We start from the raw sequence: 21,918 nt of genomic DNA, 5'->3' as shown, positions 1-21,918 counted from the left end.
ACAGTGACCTTAACCATCCTTGTAAAGTCAGACCACTTCACTCATTGTGGTCTGGCAAGGCTCAACAGAGATTTGCGTAGGTTATGGGTGTCATCAAAGCAAGCAATTCTGCAGGTGATTGGATCAGAGATTAACATGTCAGAGCTGCTAACAGTCATGACATACAACCAGCGGAGACAGTTTATAAATCAAACTCTTGCCGAACCCAGTCAGGAGAAGAGAAAAAAAACATCTGGTCCCTCGACAAAGGCCTTTAATCTATTTTAAGGCAAGTTATACAACAGCTTGTGATTCAACAACAGGCATTCAGAGCTGTACCACTACCAATAATAACCATAATACGCCAACGCGTAAATCACAGGTAAAAGTATCACAATGTGATACCTTGTGGACCAGTTGCTTACAGTGTCAATGGGAATAATTTAACATGGGAAAAATGCAAGGAGGTACTTCTTTGGCCGACTGACAGTGTGCACAATGTATTTGGCATTGATTGGTCCAGCGATCCAGCTGTGAAAACAAGAGTTACCAACTGTGCAGTGCTCTTGTATAAAAAAAAGAGGTTGTGCTTTATCGTTTTTATTAGTACGGCTGTTCAGGATGACTGCACAGCGGAGCCAGTCACCACAATAAAGCATGACCTCAAGGGTCTGATCGCTTAATTCTATGGCAGCATTGACGCTAACCTCCTCAAGGGCAGTCATTGTCGTTTAAAGTTCAGAGCTGCTTGTTGTCATCACTCTCCCCGTAATTCATTGATCGGTCTGGCTTCCAGCTGCCTGGCTCAATCGATTCTCAGTGGATGTTTTCAGACTAAAATCTCAGAGCAAATAACCGAGCTTGGAAGATTTAGGATGCCGATTTGAGCCCGACCCTTTATTGAAGAAACGTCTGAGTGGCCTTTGACACAAGTTGACTTCTGTTGCTGTTCTTCTGAATGTGCTGAAAATATGTTGCGTTTCTACTAAAACCTGCCTCCAAACCGAATATCATTGTGTGTGAGTGAAAAATTAAATGAATTATACTCAGTCAAGCTGAGTACAACCTAAATTTTACACATTGTACACATTATTAGAATTCTGATGTAGATTACATCGTGAATTATGTTTAATGATATTTTAAATTGGATTTTCTTTTTACCAGACAACTTTTCTATAAGTGACACACTATAATCTACAGTAGAACTGAGTAGAACAGTGTGCGCGCTCTGGCCCTCACCTGGATCCCTGCATGGCTGCACAGGTAAAAGTCAAACTCAGAGGGGTGTGTGATGGTGCTGTCCACCGTGGTGCCTGCCGGGACATTACCGCTCTTCCCAACCTGCAGGGGGAAATCAATCAGACATGATCATTGGATGTGCTGGAAGTCGTTTTATTTCTTATTTTTGAATAAACTTTTTGTACATATTGAATTCACATGTCACAATTTCTGACTTCTACCTGTTTAAAAAGATGAAAGTAAATACATTGACACACACTAGAAAAGGCATGCAAAAGTGGTCTTATCAGTGGTCTTATGAATTAATGCCTACTGACCCTTTCAGCCTTGTCAGAGCAGAATAGACGTGTGTGGTGCCGTTTCTGCACCACGATGTAGGTGATACCAGGCCTGTAGTCCTCCTCCAGGCTAATACACGCCTTCCTGATGGCAATCAGCTCTGGCCATGCAACCTGGGCGCAAATATACACACAATTCGATAAGAGACCAATTTAGACCTTATGATGAATACTTGTTGAAGTGTGAGCTCTGGTGAACTACAAACTATATTTCAATATGTTCAGATAATTACTTGCATCATTACAGCACTAATCGCTAATCCTGAAAGCAACAGCTTTTAATGCCATAACAGTATAAATGTGACAATAGGGGTGAATGACCAGATAAACAGAAGAATTTAAAAATAAAACAATAAATTTAATCCGTGCTAAGCCATCATGTGCTTGAAAATGTTGGACAGACAGGCCAACCAACAAACATACAGGGTTATACAAGCTGCGTTATTGCAGCTAAAAATAATAATACAATATATAATAATAGTCGTATGGATGTTTCACCTGTTTCATCTGTCCCTCGGACACTCCACCGCGGTAGTAGATGATGCGCGTAGGCTTAAAACGAGTGGACTTGTAGAACTGTATGAGCAGCTCCCGCACCATGTTGGTCAAATCCTGGATGACCTCCTGGCTGAAAAGTTGCTCCTATGGAAACACAGTAAGAGACAAGAGCATGAGGAAGCCAGATGCGCTCACCCTGGCTCAATGAACACAAAGACTGAAGCAGGTGTACAGGATGGAACATTTAACTGCTCATCTTCAGTTGAAAATGGACATTTGTGTGCAGAAATGGACACTTGTAATACTGTTATCTTGGAATTTGATTGTGTGCGCCGGTTCCTTTGCTTCTTATATCAAGTCATCATTTCTTATTTCTGTATTTCAAGGTCGTTCTTTGTGTGTGTTTTTTCCTGTGTGTGTGTTTTTAGTTTTATTTTGTTGATAGGAATGGTTATTTGTGCTATAATGTGTGAATATTCTGTCATGAAACCATCTGTGTGAAACTGCAAAAAAAAGAGCATGAGAATAACAGTTGAATGCACTGAAATGTCCGACAAAGCTGGGAAATTAGATCCATTTAACGGTACCCATTCAATCGGGGAACGCATCTGTGTCATTTTAAGATTTCTTTGGCTGTTCAAAAATAGCGCGGCTATGAGCTTGTAGATCTGCTATTTTTGAAGAATCTGTGTGTGAAAATGTGTGCACATCTTTGAATATATATTTTTTAAAGAGAACATTTTTAAATATTTCGTTCCAGGGACCCACAAGCAAAGATTTGAGTTACAAATGTTCGCTTTAAAAATATATATTAAAAGTTTTGCACAAAGATTTTTCCCAAAAAAATGCAGATCTACAAGCTTATAGCGTGGCCCTCCCTCGTAGCCACACCATGAGCTTGTATTTATGCTATTCTTCTATAACCCAAAGTATAAAATAATGGTTAAAGTGGTTAACATCTAAAATGACACAGATGCAGACAGTTCCCTGTCTTAATGGGTTAAGAGTGTTGCACATCGAAAACAGCAGATCTATAAGCTCACAACACGTTGCAGTGTGGCATGTTGTGGGCGTTGAGGGCATCGCAGTATGGCACATAATACATTAAGAAGCTATCTCCAGCTCTCAGGTGTCGCTTGAAATTTTTAATAGACAGACAGGGCTTATATGAGCTGCAAGGTCGCAGCAAAAGAAAAAAAGAAGTGCTTGCTAGTTTTTTTAAAAAGTGTTAGAGAGCAGGGTCATCCAATCCATTGGTACTGGTGATAAACAACCCCACTCAAAGGCGATAAGCTTTGATTTCAGGTGAATAACTTATTCCGCATGGCAATGGGATCTATATAGCACATTCAAAACCTTTGAGATACTCAAAACTACTCTCTCTCTCTACTTAAGGGGGCAAAAAAATGTAACCACATGAACCCTAGCGTCTGTATTTTGGCCATGTCATAATAGGCGAACCTTCCGCGCAAATAAGTGAACATTCTGTGAAAATAGCAGATCTACAAGCTTGCTGATTGCTCTGTGAAGCCTGTATAATTCATCTGTTTCAAAGTTTTGCTTTTATGATGTAACTATTTATATGTTATATATGTATTTGCAAAGAGATATAGAGGTTAAGTACTGTGCAGTGCCAGTTACCTGGGTTAAATCAGTGCCAGTTACCTGGGATAAATCCTGTCTTGAGGTCTGGACCCGCACAGTGGCACAGTAACGGCTGGGATGGCCGTCCATGCTGCCCACCACCGCAGCGATGGATGGCTTCTTACCGTCACCTTTTCAAACAAACAAATGCAAGAATGTATAATAAACGTAGATGTGCGTCGGTTAAAGTGGTACATTTATGGAATAGCTTAGATGATGAACTAAAAAAGTGTAGCTCAATAAAGACAATTCTAAAAATGTACAGATCTAACATAATAGATTTAAATATAGAACATTAGTATGACATGAAATTCTAGTATTTGGTATTGTGGCAATATGTAGTGATTGTTAATAAGTATTACATATTATCAAGGTATAGGATTATATTATATGTTATTATGCAAATTATTATCATATTGTGGTATATTGCCATGGTAGTAGGCAGACTATATACTAGTACATACTATACCATATACCATATACTGTCTGTGCACAGCGCATAAGCGCTGTGCACAGACAGTATCAGGGGTATGGATAGTGACTTTGTGCTTGGTACCTGCAACACTTCCAACACACACGCGCGCACGTGCCATCGCCGCAGTGCGGAGCCACAGAGAACACACACAAACACCTGTTCATAAACCGTTCCAACACACACACACACACGTGCGAGACCCGTCGAACACACACACGCCCGACGTGTTACGAACACACGGTCGTGCGACCCGTCGCAAACATGCGCGCGCGAGCACAGCCGCCCCCCGTCGCAAACACACACGGCCGTCGCTCGCACGACCCGTCGCGAACACACAAGCGGCCAGAGCCGTCCCCTGTCGCGAACCCACAAACACAGACACACACGACCCGTCGCGAACACACACACGGACAGATCCCATAGGTTGGAGGGCTGTAACCATGACGACAGTCCCATCAGCAAAACGCAAATAAACATCTTAAATTGTGACGAAGGGAAAAAGGGGCTTCCTTACGGTGTGCATGATAAGGATCAATGGCCATGTGCAAGTGCAGAGCAATTGCTTAAGCCACTGAGGAGAACCAAGCAAGTTTGACTGACTGACTGACTGACATTTCTATAATTATATGTAGGAGGATGACATAAAATATACTTGACTGATATCATATACGAAATAACGAGAAGGTTGGTTTCAGTTTTTTTTTTTTTGTAAATTGAAGTTATTTCTTTGTGTTGATTGTTTTGTTGTATTTTCTTACCTATGATAGTTATTCAAAGGTTAAAAGGGTAGGCACAATAAGCTACGGCTTCAGCCTACACCTTTTTGGTCTGTTTTCAATGACAACAAATGAAGGCATTGTATTCATTTGCTTTTGATGACTAAAATAAAAACTCCTACTACTACCTGCGGGAGGGTGTGTGACGTCCGCTCCCAGGAAGATGACTGGCTGCTGGAACACAGAGGGCCTGGGGGGAGGGGAAGAGACAGAGTGGATGGATGAGAAGAAGTATAGAGAAATAAATAAATACAAATTAATAGAGGAGGAGGCAATGACTCATTGCATCACAGGCCTGTCATTCTTGTTGCATATTAACATATCTAAGAGCACCAACTCTAACTGCAGCATTCCATGTTGCCTTGCACATAGGTTCAGTGTGTATTTACTATTTGTTGCTGTTCGCACCACGTCTACTCAATTTTATACAGAATGCAGTGTGCTGTTCATTTGTCGACACAATCTTATGTATCCAACTATTGAATTGCATTAAATTCCACCAAACTCAATATCCAACACCTCCTGTTATGTGGCAATAAAGACTATAATCCGATATAGTATATATATAATATGATTTGCCCTGCTACTGAAGACATAGCGGATTATTAGATTTTTCAATCGAATCTAATTTCAAAAGCTGACCTTTGATGAGGCACCAGGACGTTGTTGATGCCCCCCAGTTTGGCGTTGATCTTGAGGCAGAGGTTGGAGAGTGTCTGAGGGGACGTCTTGACCACATTTTTCACCTGGACACACTGGGTGGCCATGCCCAGCAGGGTGTCTCCTACCCGTTTCACTTCAGCTAAAGAGAGGAAGGAAGTAGGGGTGCAACAGTTAATCAAACTAATAAATGTAATCGATTGTAAAAAGTAAACCAACCATACTGAAAATAGCAGATCTACAAGCTCACAAGGCGTCGTGATGCAGCCCGTTGTGAGCATGTAAATTGACTATTTTTGCGTGACACCATTGGACAACAAATTACAAAATAGTGGTTCAGACTAATCAATTGAGTTAATTATAAAAAAATCTATTCAATTTGCTTGCATTGTATATGCGATGTAATAGGAATGAATAATTTATCTTTTTTTTACCATAGACTGGTGTTTTCCCAGGAAGAATGACCACGATGAGCTGCAGGCCAACGTAGGACATCTTGAGGTGTTTGAACATGGGCTCCACGCTGTCAGCCCCCTGGGCATATTTACAGAAGCACGGCTGGCCCTGGATGGGCATTCCAGCATCCTTGGAGATCTTGCGCAGCTGGTCGGTGAAACTCCTGTTGTAAAACATTGCACAAGAAATTAGCAGTATGTATTGAAAGGTCAACATTGCTCAATGTAAAGGGTGGCAAAGGAGTCTGGAAACCGAGGAAGTCTGTCCCAACCGTGGTACTTTTACACAAATTAGGTCACATTAAAGCCCATTTCCCATTCGACAAAAAACACACCAACATCATCTAGTTTTTTTAGTGGGAAAGGTTACAATTGGCATTCATTCCCGGGACACATTACTCTGCAATAATTATGGGTATTTATTAGCTCCAGCAGGCAGAGATGGAGACATGACACCTGGGTCGACGTGCAATTTTTACCCTTTTCCAGTGTGATTCTATGAGAGAGCTTTGCCTGTTTCAAGGGGATGAGGAAATAAGGAGACCAAGGGCTCTGCGTTGCAAATATTTCACTCAAGCACAGTAACGATTATAACCTACCATGATATTTCCAATCCATAAATAATAGAGAATTCATTCAAAAGTCAAAATGTTTAGTTATCAGAATCCTCTTTTTAATAGAGGATTCTGATTATAATAGGGTTATTATAGAGTCCATTATAAGCTATCCCAGCCCTTCCATAATTGCCCGCAATCCCAGAATTGTTTTAGTCATCGGTTTGGATTGTGTATTGCCTCTGGAAAGCATGCGCCGCCCGAAAGAGAGGGAGATAGAGAGACGCAGAGAGGTAGTGTGTGAGAGAGAATGACCAAGCTACTTGCATGCACTTCACTGGCGCATGTGTGATGCTGAACTTGACAAACTAGGGGGAAAAAACAGAAAGGCATACTAGCAATCACCTATTTATTTAAAGTAAAGATAACATTACATTTCTGTATCGTGACGCATTTCCTAGTGATTCAGGGGCTGGGTGTGTCTCAGCCAATCACAGCAATGGGGTCGAGTTAAACTGCACCGGAGCTTCCAAACTCCAGACAGCACGCAGATTAATGTCTTGTATCCAGCTATTAGCATTGATTTGGGGAATTGAGGACTACAGTACCATGACCTGCCTGGATGTCACGTCGGTCCACCAAGTAAAAAGATCTCAAACAAGGCAGTGCTGAAAGTTTCTGTTGCTCTTCTCACCTCAAATGTTTTCAGAAACATAATTTAGTGTACCGTTTAACTTTAAAACAAGATGGTTTGTAATGTGCAGCAACCATGTTTGTTTCATTCAACATAAGCAGCACCACCCTCTACTGTCTAGCATAATGAATCATAGCCGTGTTGGGAGAATCAAGAGGGCTTTATTTGTCGCTCTCTCATACAGCTGCAATATTGGGAGATGTATTGACAGGTGCATATCATGATTATGGTTATTAGTTTAAATTGGTTTGTACCTGATGATGCAATCACACATTACTTTTTGGTTTCACAGAAGTAATTAAGATTGGACTTTTGATATACATATGCACAAAACAAAATGTGGATGTACCCATGCTCTAAAATATATATTTTGAAATATATTGTTCATTTCAGCTCCTCTTTTAAAAAAACGTGCATATATGCACACATAGTTTAGGGGAAAGGGTTATTAGACTTACTTCAGCAGATCTTCTCGGCACTGTTTCTGTGGAGCGAAGCAGGCCACGGCCCAGACTTTGATCTCAATGCCAGCGTAGAACTGCTTCCCTCTCATGTCCCACACGCCCTGGTTGGGCGTGGCCACCGTCTTGTTCTGCGGAGAGAGTCCCTACACTCTTAGTCAACCCCCCGGTTGGATGTGTAGATACAACAGATAGCATTACACCCCTGCCCATACACACGCTATATTCCCTTCATACATTGCTATCGTACATAATGCATCACATTATTGAACTTGTTGAAGGGAAAAATATTCAGGCCTTTAGTAGATAGGACGTATTGGAAGAGCATTTTTGTTTACCGGTTAACTGAAGCATCCACTGAAAATGCTTTTTAGGGTCAAATATATTGGGCCTCATGTCCTGAATGTTCCCATCTATATATGTATAAATATATATATATATAAATAGTTTTACAATGGTTAGAATTAGATTCTATGGACTGTGGAATTAAAAAAAACACAATAAGACAAAATAGACAGATGGCAGTTCAAAGCAAAAAAATCATACTAGTGCTGTCAGAACAAAATTCTGGAGTCGAATGTAATTCAAATATAAAAACAATAATCTTCAAATGTTGTAATTGCCATTCGAATGTTGTTTACATTTTTTCCTCCATAAATGTACTGAGTAACGAATCTAATGAAGACTAATTTCCTGACCTACCGATGTGAAAACAAATGCTTTCATCACGCCACGCGTGATCAACAATAAAAGTTTGAGTGCACATGTCACAGGTAGATTGGCATTCCAGGTAGATTGGAAGTGGAGCGCTTGTTTTTAGGCTCCGGACGGGGGCTGCGATGCGAGGGCGACGACTACGACGACTACGACGACTACGACAACATACTTGCCTCAGTGGCGCACTTCGATAATCATTGGACTCCCCATCCACTATCACTGTGAGTCTGGGTTTGACTCCCGCTTGGGACATTACTTTTTCAAACAACCGCGGACTTCTTTTTTTCGCCGATAAAGTATAGTTTTGGACCATGACGGAGGCGCGCCAACTCAGCAGACCTTGAGGCCAAGGAGGCGTGCCCGAGCGCCTCCAGGCGCGAGTGCCCGCGCCGACCGGCCGATGGTCTGCTAGTCGACTAAGCGCCGTCCGAGTTATGTACCGATAGGCATTGAATCGTAAATGATGTTGTGGGGACTGCGTTTGCCCCTCTATGGTTTGCCCCAACTGCCACTCGCTGCACTAACATAGCCCGCCAGCCCCGCCTCCTCAGGCTCGCCCCCTTGTGCATCAACTGCATGGAATAAGGCTGTTCGCGGGTGTGTGCACGCGCGTGCATGTGGGCGCATGCGTGTGTGCGTGCTCGTTTGTGCGTGTGTGCATGCGTGCATGTGTGGTGTGGGACTCATGTCTGTCTGGCTTGCATTGCCCTCTGGCGTTGGTTCTACAGAATTGCCTGGGGGGGCGGACGGGCGGTGAAAATAAGCGCTTCTTTTCCAATCTACCTGGAATGCCAATCTACCTGTAACACATACACTGCACACATTAATTTATGAACGTCGTCGCTGCCACCCAATGCGTCTGTGTTGTGCACGCTCGGCTGTGCGCCTCTATGCGTGTCTGGTCACACTGAGACTGACGGACCACGTTGGTTCAGCACAGCAGGCAAGACTCCTCCCTTTCCAACCATAAACTTCACTTGAAAGTTAAGTTTTAGAAACGTTCATAATTATGACAACAGCAAAGGTTTTTATGTAACATATTTTACTCTGTCGCTACAACGTGGACCTGTGGCTATCAGCACTGGATGGAGAGTCCATTCACGTTAGGAAACGTGATGGCTGCGGAACAGTGGATGCATCTCGCGATAATAGTACAGTAACATCCATGTAAAAGTAGCTACTACACACCCACGCAAGTGAGAAAGTGGGTAAAGCACTGGTGCTTACAAGGCGACACAAACCATAAGGAGTTTCTATATCATCAGCCATTTTATGAAAATTATCAGCGCCAATGTGGACTGTGCTCAGAGGTTCCGACACACAAAAGCTTAAAACCAGTGAAAATGAAGAGGCATTTCCACTGGCCAAGTTCCTCAACGAGGTGAGTGTTTTCCTCTGATGCGTGGTAAGAAGTTGTAGCCTAACTCTCCTCTTATCAAAAACCCTGAAAATGAACCTAAATTAAAGCCATAAGTCTTAACTAAAATAGTTGGTTTCACTATTTTGTTTAGCCTGTTACTATAACATTTGTATGTGTGCACGCGGGTGTTTATTATTGTATAATTATACATTATTTTATATAACTATGTATTATATCAAATACTCAAATATATTCGACTATTAAAAACAATAAAGCATTGAAATTCGAATGGGATTATAGAGGAAAACTGACAGCACTAAATCATACAGTTCTACGGTGATGAAAGTGCATTTGTACTGATAACAAATACTGAGAAAAGCCATCAGTCTACATTTCAGTGGGAGGTGATCAGACATCAGAATGGGACATTTCCCAGCAGGCATTGGGCCAAATGAACCCCAAAGAAACTCCTGAAGCTGCTGTAATGGCTAAATGAATATACATGCACTAATTCAAACGACTCATCCAACAAACGTGTTTTGATTCCAATCAGGGAATCACATCAACTAATGCATGCGTGGCTAAAATGTTCAAATGAATTTACATATAATTATAAATTTGGTCTAACCTGAGCTCTGTCAACCTGGACCTGGAACACCTTGCCCCCATGTCCCAGCATTCATCCTGTGATGGGCCCTGCCCCCGTGCATCCCTCCCAAGTGTCCCACCCCCCAGAGTGCAACCCCATGCCCAGTACTCACCCTGCCACAGTCTCTCCCAGTGTCTGTGCTCACCCGGCCCCCATACTGAAGCATGGGTGCTGGGAGAACACGGCCCGTCACCTCCGTCATGTCATTGTGCACGACAATGCCAAACTCCTTCAGGTAAGGGTCCGGGCCCCCAACCATACTGTTGCTCTTGACCTGGGGGGGGGGGGGGGGGGGGGGGAGAAAGAGAGAGAAATGTAACTAATTGATTTTCAGTTCAAATTGCAACGCAATTCCCAAATGCTTTTCTACTCGCAGTTCACACTCCCACCGAACGAGGGAGCCATCACTCACCAGTCTACTGATTTCTTCTTGTCTGTCGGGGGCAGAGCGAGCTGTCGCTTTGATCATGGTGGACGTCTGGTTGTCTGTCAGTTTCTTGATACAGCGCTGGCCTGCAACTATGTTACAGACCTGCAGAGTGTAACATTACATGTTGTTAGGATGCGTATGGTAAAATATATATGTGATCCAATGCAACTAATTGGTCCTCCCACAGCTGTGCACTTTACAGGAGTGTAATCAAAAATGATTTAAATAGAGCCAGAATCTTCAAATGTGTGGCAGTGGCAGGAACTTCAATGGGCAGTTCATGTCCGAAAACCCTTGAATGTCATTGAATTAAAGCAATTCTGCAAATAAGGGTGGGCCAAACTTCCTCCACAGCGATGTCTTAAACAAGTTGTAGTCGTTGCTAAAGTTGGCACAAACCAGTTATTACATTTAGAGGGGCAATTTATTTTTCACATGGGTGATATACATTTTCAATAATCTTTTTCCTTCAATAAATCAAATAATCATTTCAGTTTATTCAGGTTGTCAATTGTCTTTGAAGATCTGAAATAACTAAGCGAATAAAGAAAAGTGTCATTGGGGCAAATACATTTTCCTGCCACAGTAGGTGGAGTAAATCCACCATTATTCATTTGTTGGCTGTAGTATAAACTAAATATGAATAAATATGAATTAGAGCCATGCATTACTTTTCCAAAGAAATTGTATTTTGCGCTGAGAACGTTTCTATACTATGCAAAGCAATACAGTATCTCATGGTGTAGCTCGGATCCCCTTTCATATGAAATTTCAATGACCAGTCAAATGTAAGTAGACAATATAAAAAACAGCCATCTGTGTTAGAGATGAATCTGAGTCTTATGTCAAGAAAACCCTGAATAAAAAACAAATAAATAATACTACGCATACCATACTGTATGTGGGCGCGTGTTTGCGTGTGTGTTTATGAGTCAAAGAGCCCTCCTCTCACCTCCAGAGGAAGGTAGGTGTGCTTCTGTTCTTGCCCTACTTGAAGACAGGGCAGGTGTGGATACTTAAGCTGCAGGTTGTACTTCTGCTTAAAATACTGAGCTACAGTGCACTCCATGGCTTGGCCATTCTCTAGCTGCAAAGGGAACCTGTTAATTAAATGGTACATGGGGATTAAAGAAATAGACAATAAATCATGCTAGTAAATCGAGACCATAGAAACTAACTATATAATATAGTTGACATTGCAACAAAAATGAGTTATTGTTATAAATATGTTGTTTATTGGGCACTACAAATCCTGTATAAATTAAAAAATGTCTGCACTTCTCAAAATCACCTGCACAGTATAGTACAGGACAGAAAGCATTGGATTTGACCCGTGGTGTGCAGCCTGCTTTGCGTCTCCAATAAACAGTGCTGTTAATGGAGTCACAGAAAGAGAGTGGGAGAGAGGATTGCTGAAACAAGAATTTATGTGGGCAGTGTTAAAGAGCAATGATGCTGTCTTTGTTCAACGGCATAAAAAAAATAATATAGATGAGTTTTGTTAGCTAGATAACTTGCAACATTATTGTTTCTCGTGTCTTATGTTTAATTACTATGTCCAACTTACTACTACGTATATTATTTTGGGTGAGAATCTTGTATAAGCCTTCTATGGGTTTTCTTTAACACCTGCACGTATTTTTTTAATAATTGTTAACCTATGTACTGCTTTTATTGTGCAAATTAAAAAAAATGAAAACATCACCACTGCCTTTGGATTTATTCTGAATTTACAAAACAAGCCTGCCTTTCATCGATTTCAGTTCCGCAACTTTATTGCTAAGCCGTCTCAGAGCTCTGTCTAAGTACAAAACGTACGTATCTACCCCAGAGTAGTAGCTAAAAAAGCTCAAGATACCTTTACGAGGAGAAAAAAGGACAAAAAAGGGTGTCATAATGTCCTGTACATACTGTGCGGATGATGTGGATAAGTGCCATTAAACTCTAGTCTACAGTAATGTGAAGGGAGAGAAATGTTACATTCACTAGGTCTACATTTCATGGACAACGCTGCCATTTGGGTATGCATGTAGAGGGAAGCTCTTACGTTTGGTGGCTGGCAGGGCGTCGTGTGACATTGCACACACGATACTTCCTCTTCATCTGGCCGCAGTGTGTGACTTCAACTTTCAGACCTGTTCTCACACACAAACAAGATTTTTTTTGGTCGTTTTCCTTCACCCATCACAAGCCATCATATGGCTTGTGATAGGTGAAGGATATGGTCAAAATTAATGTAGAAACCTGATGTCACAGCATGGCGGTGAGTGTGAAAATGTCAATGTATCCTTTTGAGGATAAAACCAATTTCAAGAAAAATGCCAGCAGACCACATGAGGTGTCTGATGAGAATTGTCATTTGCTACTTTGAGCAAGACTGGCTTGGCTCTCTAGGGTTAGAGAGGGAAGCCTGCTGTGTGGCCAATTCAAAAATAACTTAGGAAGTTTACCAAGAAATTGTGTAATGTCTCGTTTGGTACACAATGAGTCGCATATCAGATTTCACCAATTATGTATTGTACAGAGAGCCATCATAACATTTTCTATCCTAAGCCTCAGGTGGAAACATGCACCACCGTTGGTGTGCTTTAAGACCTACATGTATCGAGTGGATGCAGTGCAATTGTGTGCAAGTGTGTAATGCAGAAGCACAAAATAAATATTGAGATTGCTTTGAAGGCCCACACCCACCACTAAACTGGGAGTTGGGCCCACCTCTTATTTCCTTGGTGAATTTGACACGCTGAGAGTCTGTAAGCGGTTTAGTTTGCTCGTTGATGTTCTGGATGTCTAGGACCTCGCACATGAATTCTATCACAGGTTGGGCACGGTAGAATGCTGTGGCCGACACTGTAGGAAACACAAAAATCAATCAAGCATGCAGGAAAATAACTCTAGTCATCATGATTGACATTTTTGGCTGCATCTGTTAAGTATGTCCATTGCAAGTTATTTGTTCCTCCTTGAAAATCAATATGACTGAAAAGGTTTTAAGGTGTCTAAACTCTAAACAGTGAGGATATTTTCGTTCTCTGCAAGAAATCAATTAGTAATTAAAATAATTTAAAATTCACATATGATCACAGAAAGCAGTCCACACTGCAGGATGGGAGAAACGCTCAATCGAATTATTCATTGTATTAGGCTTGGATGGAGGAAACTGTGGGGGAAGTGACATGGTTTACACAAGTATATTGAACAAGGAGAGGTCACATTACATTGAGGTACGGCATCTAAAGAGCCCATACTCGTTTCTGACTGGGCAATATGGGCTAAGACAGTCCACAGTCAACTGTGCTCTTTATATACCTAATTACAATTACATAGTGCCGATTATTTGACAAAGGTTGCAATAATTACAAATAATTTGTTTATTTATATCATATGCTTGTCCACACAGCTCCCATTGACTTCAATGGATACCATCAAACTATCGGTTCCAGTCTTGCCTCACAGTGCCCACGAGGTGTTCTCTGTGACCTCTCCTCTTTCAATATACTCCTTGGGCATACATCTCATTGTCATCACATAAAAATCAGTCAGACTGCCATCGATTACCAGTATGCAAACACATGAATGGAGTCCTTCTTGCAGGGCACAGCAGACAGAAACTGCATGATGGGACAGGATGTAACCATCATACATTTGATGGAATATCATTTGCATCAATAGCAGTGCACACCCACATTACCCTAAAGGCCTTACCATCGATGTTAAGCATCATGTTCCACATGGCAGGTCGGACGGACTGATGGAAGCCAAACCACACCTCTCTGCCTCCTCCCAGAGGGTGGTAGTAGCCCTCTGGAGGGGAGAAAAATGAACGCCCCACTGGAGTGTACCTGGACACACCAAACACAATGGCTGGTTAAGGAACTGAATAAAACATCCCTAACCCAAGTCTATCTGAATCTAATCTGAAAGTCTAGTGGGAACATTTTAATACATTTGTTTGCAAAATAGACTAGCTTATAATATAAAATAAGCCGTATTTGTATTTTTTTTTATTATTCTTATTTTATTGCAGATCCTCAGAGAAGAATTCCAAATGCCAAAGAAAGACTGAGAAAGAAAAGAGATTCAAACTAATAAATAGGCATGGCATATGTATCCATCAATACATCCAATGGCATATGTTATTATTGCTAGCCCTGTGCATAGAACAGGAAAGGAGACATTCATGAATAAGGTGTGAAAAGGCCCATTAGATAATGGAAAGTGGTAGGCACCTCATGGAAGGAAGGTGCCGCGTGATAACATCCAGTGCTTGAACAGAATCCTCAGGGACCTCACTAACGTGACCCGACAGGGCTTCCAGCAGCATCTGAAGGCTCACCACAGATACCCACTGAAGAGACACCTTGAACGTCTGGTCTTTTCCCTCACCAGGCAGGGTCACCTCTAGATCCACCTACCGGTTTATAAATCAGAGGAGAAAGGGCAGATGGAGAGGGCAGGGGAGAGGATAGTGAAAGAGAAGACACAAAACCATAAGGAATAGGCGTAGGCAGTGAGGCATTATACGTACTGTAAATGATAGGGGAGGTGGCAGTCTATTTGAAACTAAAACTCAATGTCCCCGTTACCTCTAGGTGAAACTGAAGACAAAAACAATTTACTTGCCTACCATTCTCTTAATGAAATTGACCACCATAATTCAATTTTGAATGAGAACTCGATTTTGGTGTTGTGGGCCATATTCAAACGGCTGCCACTTTGCTCGTATGTCGTACTCAAGGGGGGGGGGTTTCACATCCACCAAGTAAGAGTGGTAAGAATAAAGGTCCTTACACACTGGGAGCTTTAATTTTGTGCGACTAATTCACATATTTTAAACTGCTGTTAGTGTCATGAGTACATCGACACAGAACCTGATTACACAGCAATAAAGCGAATTCATTTATTTTCGAATGAGGTTGATTACTCACTTCGAATATAATCATCTTGTGAAATAACGTAACAAGATCATTGTTTCAACAACATATAATTGTATACTTTGTATTTTGTATTGTTTTATTTTATTGTTACAAATTTGTATGTTTATGACAAAAAAATAATTTGTTACAAATTTGTATGTTTACAACTAAATAAAAAAACTGTTAAACATAAAATCATCAACCTGAATGAATGAGTCATCACCAAATTAACAGTTTGATGTGAAATATTTGCATTTTTTAACTGTTTATTCGGCACACTCCTGGTGTGTGCATTTATGTACAAACCAGGCAATAAACACAAATATTTTGTTGATCCAGAGAGGTGACCATGTGTCTGGGCGCAGGAGTTTAATCAGGACCTACCCTGTCTCTCCCTATGGGTAATGGATGGGCCGTGTACATGTTCCTCTTCCCGTCATAGCCAGGCTGTCGGTCTCCAAAGATCTGCATCTTGAAGTGCCGCACCATGGTGTCCACCACTTCCCTGTCAAGATGACGAACACAGAAGTCAAGACACACAAACCATAATGACACAGTACAGGCCTAAATGTTATGTCCAATATTAGAACTTGTACAGGGGATGCTCCATATGTCTCTGCAGCAAAAGCTTTTCAAATATACACCGTTCTTTGTAACCTCATACACACAATGTGACTGGATCAGTGATGTTACAGAAATAAAGTGTAGCTACATACGCGTTTGTCCCTTTTCCCCTTAAATTTAGCCTAAATCATAAGCTCAGTTAAAAATGGTTGCATGGTTAACTACAATATTAGGCTAGGGAAAATAAACAAACAGTGTGACATGCAACCCGAGTTAAAATGTACAAACTAGCTCCATTTTAAACAATCAGCTACTACTATAGCAATACATAGTCTTTTTTTTTGTACTCCCTTCTCCCCAATTTAGTCATTATGCCCATTAATTCATCCCCACACACATTCCGGTGTGTTGCCACTGGCTCACCTGCCAGTGAGGAGCCCCTACCGAGAGGACATAGAGCCTCCGTCCTACTCCTCCCGCCCCAACACTCCCTGTTGACAGGTGCTGCCCCAGCTTGTAGGCAGTGTCAAATATTATCCTCCCTACCCGGCTTTCCTCTAGCCTGGTAAACCCTCCCTCCAGAAATCTAATTTCTATTTGATTCCAGGAGTGAGTCTGGCCTGATCGCCCATTCTGCAATATTGGCTGTGGGCTGGGGTTGGGCGGGAGTAATACCGTTGACTGACAACCCCTTCAGCCAATGATCCGTTTTTCCCCTTCAGCAGTTCATTTTTACCACCTCCAGACTATGTGACGCAACGGGACTTTTGAGACGGCCATGCCCAAAATAGGTTGCCTTATTGGGATACATGCGTGTCACTCCCCGCCCCTGCCGGTTCTCTAAATTTATATTTTTAAATAGGCTCCGTCATGATTAATTGACCACATATATGAAGTCAAACAACTAAATTCTATCCAAACGATATCTTAATAGTAAATTCCGTGCCTCAAAAAAGAAGTTTGAGACCGTTTTAAAAACGAAAGTAAGAAGTGAAGGCACTCGGACAACAACAATGGCTGCCGTTCGTCTTTTGTCGGCTGCACTCAGGCTGCACTCGGCTTCATTCGGGCTCACTCGAACTCGCCACCTGATTGGCCAACTGTCGCTGTCAATCACAGAACGATGTGCGACGACGCTGATAGGCTCGTCAGTTTGGCGTACACAGCCAATATTGCAGAATGGGCGATAAGGCCAGACTCACTCCTGAAATCAAATGGAAATGAGATTTCCAGAGGGAGGGTTTACCAGGCTAGCTTTCCTCCCCCAAACACCCCGCACCGGAATCAAACCCCCAGACTCCGTGGTGGTGGGCAGGTACTTTTACCACTGCACCATACACCACCAAAGAGCACCCCAGCAATGCAAGCTCTTAACAGCACTCTCTCCAACGTTACCCAGATAGAAGTGCAGCAAGAGACCAAGTGACAGCATTATACGTCTTTAATCGGTGGAATGGAGTTATTGAGGATGTCTGCTTCAACAAATAAATGACATGCATACATGACCTGCCTTGTATCTTTATTCCTGAGCGACGTGGGTCGAGCAAACTACAATATGTCACGTCAGGAGACGGACGGCCCAGCTTGAGAAATTAATGCAGTGAATGACCTCTCTGCAGGTATAAAATACGAGTTCACAAACTTTTATACGCAGTCATTTTCCTTCCTATGTGGAAATCTGGCCTCTAATGATTTTCATAGTCTTTTTTCTTCTTCATATACACTCTGGATAGACCCAGTGGACAGACCCTTTCACACCCTAATACACACGTTCATAGGTAAAGCTATTTCAGCAGGTTCACACTGCTTAAGAACAAAATGGTTCTCATTGCTGATACATGCAACCCCGGTCCTTTACAGTTATGAACACCTCCGTTTATAGGAAACGAAATATTTCTCAACTTAGCACTAGACTGAGCCCCCATCTAACATGTTTACAGTCTTGATGTGTCCCAATCTGATCTGCCGATTTAGATTGTCATAGCCAGGACAGGACAGCTTGGTGTGTCAAGGCATTTTCTCTCTTCTCCTGACATGCCCAGAGATGTTACCTACTGTACAACCTACTGTAAATGCCCCTATGCACCAGCTCACATGCTGCTCACATCCGGCTTGTATCCAGATATAATTTCACAGCGTTACATTACGCATTAGAATGCATCACACACACACTGGTATCAGATCTCTCTTTCATGTCTGTAATCTGTAAAATGCAGATTGTTGCACTTAAAACCTTCCATACCCATGAAAGATTACATTGGTATTGACCGTTCGTGAGGACCAAAAAACAAAACCAGGAGGGAAAAAAAGGTGATATTGGTCCGAGAAAATCTTTATTGAAGCATCACTACTTCTAGGTTATTACAAGTTAAAATTTTGAAAATGTTCTGCTTGTCTACCTTCAGAGGTACTCTAATAAAATATCTTCAAAGTGTGTTGCATCTAATGTTTTTTTAGCACTATCCCTTGCAATCCACTAAACAGGACACATTTTTTATCTTTATACCAATCATATCCCACAGCTCCACTCAGCTGAGTGCTGCCCACAGAGGAGCGCAGAGGGGAGAGCAGTTAGGGGTTAAGTGTCTTGCTCAGGGACACTTTGACACATTGCTGAGCGCTGGAATCGTACCTGGGACCTGCGAGGTCCTAGGCGGGCTCACTAACCATTCAGCTATGGCTTTGATTGATTGATGTACTTTATTTAGTAAGACATGAGAACAACAGCACATGAAGTACAAGTTCACAATACAAGGTCTACTAAACTGGAAGGCTGTGTTGAAAAAAGCCTTATATCCGGTATAAATGTAATGCCTTTCAGACACTCCTGTCGGTGTATTTACCTGTTGACCCTCCGGGGACGTTTCTCAGGCTTGATGTCGATATCATAGTGATAGACATCAATCTTGGGAATCTGCACCTGGAAGTGGTTGGCCAAAAGGCGAATGGGTTTCCCCACTGTGCCGAGTCCCGGACGCCGTGGTGGCTGGAACAGAGAGGGAGGGGTAGGAACCTGGGGAGGGCCTGGAGTAGAGAGAAAACATATTTAGAATCACAAATATGTACATCATGCAATAGAACAACCCAAGTTACAATTATCTATAGTATTTTCCCACCCAAAACTTTACCAGCAGCATGAAGGAGCTAAGTTCTAAGGACAGAGTGATATCAGAGCTTGGGATTAATTTAGCTTGTAAACCATGGGGGGGGGTGTATGTATATGTGTGTGTGTATGTGTGTGTATGTGTGTATGTATGTGTGTGTATGTGTGTATGTGTGTATGTGTGTATGTATGTATGTATGTATGTATGTATGTATGTATGTATATGTATATATATATATATATATATATATATATATATATATATATATATATATATATATATATATATATATATATATATATATATATATATATATATATATATATATATATATATATATATCAATGAATGGTTTAACTTAGTCTTAGATCATGGAACTCATAATTCTGTATATACAATGTTTCATTATATATATATATATACTTTCAATGTATTTTTATCACCATTTTAGTACCACTCCATCTTATTTTTGTAAAATACTAAACAAATAAATGAACACTTTGATTGATCCATGTCTCTGGCCCATGAACTAGATAGGTCAACAAGGGGCTCCCTCAACAATGACCCTCAATTACCCTGCAGCCCCTCCCAGCCGCACCCAGACACATAGGGCATCCACCCTACACAGCCCAGACAAAGACCAAACTCCTCTCAGACAGACAGCAGCAGGGCCATATGGGGGGGGGGGGACAAGCCATGAGGCTGGGATTTACCGTTAACACACCACACACACAGGCACCATCCCACACATATGCATACGCAGACCACCTCACACAGCTACCTATGTCGTTACATACCATCCCCCACCCGGACACTCAGCTGGTGCTTCAGTCATGCACATGCATTGCAAGAGCGAACGTCTAACCAAGCAGAGGTTAGCATAGGATACTGGCAACAGTGAAGATACGTCAGATGCATCAAGCGCTAATTTGGCGTTTCATCTCGTCATTTAAACATGAAAGCCATCACCTGAGCAAGGTATATCATAAGAGTCCATGTATGTGCAGATCAATAAAATTGTGTAGTGTAAAAGAAAGAGCATGTATGTATTTCTAGTCTAAATTCAAAAGCACGCTAGCAGATCTAAGTGGGAAGCAAAAACAAAGATTCCAAAAATTCTGAACAGGAGAGTACGTGATGTAGCCTTGGAACTCCTGGTAGTCAAAAGTGTAGCATGGAAACGAGGGTTGGGTGGCAGGGGAGGGGATGCAGAGTCGCTTAATGCTTTTGTCAACTGACAGCTAGGGGGCTGTGGGGGGTCTTGAACTCCATGCACCAACACGCTCCAGTTAGCAAGTGAAGCGCGAGAGCAAGGACAATAATTGGGACCCTCCCCATAGTTTCCTAAAAACACGCTCCTCAACATGCCCTCATCCACCCTGGGCCCCAATAGAGAACCCCTTACTCCCTCCCTCCCTCCCTCCCTTCTCCTTTTCTGTAGAAAGAAGCCCATTTGCTTTCTAATATTAATATTCTTTGGGTTTTTTGTTTTGTTTTTGCGTACAATACACTATGAAAGACAAATCAATTTCCAGTGATCTTTCTTTTCTTTTTCTGCAGGTTCCACCTGTTGGCAGTTGGGCTACCGAGGATGTATTGACAATTAGCATGACATTGTCCTAGGACAATGGTGGCTGTTTTTCTTTTCAACCAAGAAAGGTATACAATTTGAATGTACATAGTGAACATTTTTTAGGTTACATGGCTTATAACATTTTTCATTCAGCAAATAAATAAAAAGCTACAAAGACCGAATTGTAGGATTCCATCTGACACTTCCTTTTAGACAAATTAAGGTAAAAGCAGACCTCCTATTTCTATTTTAATTGTATTTTTCTGTTTTGTTTTTCACATTGTTACTATGTATAGAATGTATATCTATGTAATGTCTATTTGCTTTGTTTTTATTTGATTGCCATACTGATGTTATGTTTAAATAATTGAAAATGATTTGATGGTAAATGAGTAAATAAGGTTTACTGTTTCTTACTCAGTGGTGGCTGCAAATGTATGAGCCAATATGCTCGGAAGAACTGAGGTTCGGTTCACCAATGAAGCATTTGAGTACATTTCTTGTTGTTGCCTTTTCTTTAAATTATCAAATAAAGTCTACCAGGCCTGGCAAGTCTGCCTCTCCAGCTAAAGCCCCTGCTAAATTATGCCAAATAGAGAAGCAACAAGCAGCTCAGGGTGGAAACTGAAAGTATAGTATGTGTGTGTGTGTGTGGGGGGGGGGGGGGGGGGGTAGGCATGTTGGTGGATACTGCAGGTAGGCTACTTTTGGCATAAATTGGGCATTTTCATGTCAGGTTCTATAACAGGAATGTTGACGTGTAAAGTGTACACTTTCGCATGTATTCACTGACTACAGGACGGACTGTGGATTACGCGAGCCATGCACGTGG

General features: G+C 41.7%; 1 protein-coding gene across 9 annotated transcripts in view; it reads right to left on the bottom strand.

Annotated features, from left to right (window-relative positions):
• Window positions 1-21,918, bottom strand: part of ago4 (argonaute RISC component 4) — a 31,524-nt gene that overhangs the window by 4,806 nt on the left and 4,800 nt on the right. Inside the window, exons 2-18 of one of the 9 annotated variants that reach the window (XM_084081230.1) lie at window positions 19,253-19,433; window positions 16,230-16,350; window positions 15,159-15,340; window positions 14,635-14,771; window positions 13,645-13,779; window positions 12,977-13,064; window positions 11,882-12,029; window positions 10,912-11,031; window positions 10,612-10,773; window positions 7,771-7,919; window positions 6,044-6,228; window positions 5,592-5,751; window positions 5,075-5,139; window positions 3,696-3,829; window positions 2,055-2,198; window positions 1,536-1,670; window positions 1,219-1,320 (exon numbers count right to left, since the gene is read on the bottom strand). In XM_084081230.1, coding sequence (XP_083937356.1) covers window positions 1,219-1,320; window positions 1,536-1,670; window positions 2,055-2,198; window positions 3,696-3,829; window positions 5,075-5,139; window positions 5,592-5,751; window positions 6,044-6,228; window positions 7,771-7,919; window positions 10,612-10,773; window positions 10,912-11,031; window positions 11,882-12,029; window positions 12,977-13,064; window positions 13,645-13,779; window positions 14,635-14,771; window positions 15,159-15,340; window positions 16,230-16,350; window positions 19,253-19,433 — 2,348 coding nt within the window. Of the gene's footprint in view, window positions 1-1,218; window positions 1,321-1,535; window positions 1,671-2,054; window positions 2,199-3,695; window positions 3,830-5,074; window positions 5,140-5,591; window positions 5,752-6,043; window positions 6,229-7,770; window positions 7,920-10,611; window positions 10,774-10,911; window positions 11,032-11,881; window positions 12,030-12,976; window positions 13,065-13,620; window positions 13,780-14,634; window positions 14,772-15,158; window positions 15,341-16,229; window positions 16,351-19,252; window positions 19,434-21,918 lie in introns of all 9 variants that reach the window. The other 8 variants (XM_084081222.1, XM_084081225.1, XM_084081223.1 and 5 more) reach the window with 8 other exon arrangements.

The sequence above is a fragment of the Gymnoscopelus microlampas genome, assembly GCF_963454915.1.
Source record: "Gymnoscopelus microlampas genome assembly, chromosome: 15".
Taxonomy (NCBI): domain Eukaryota; kingdom Metazoa; phylum Chordata; class Actinopteri; order Myctophiformes; family Myctophidae; genus Gymnoscopelus; species Gymnoscopelus microlampas.
The sequence above is the reverse complement of the archived record's forward strand: the minus strand, read 5'-3'. Positions and strand labels throughout refer to the sequence as shown.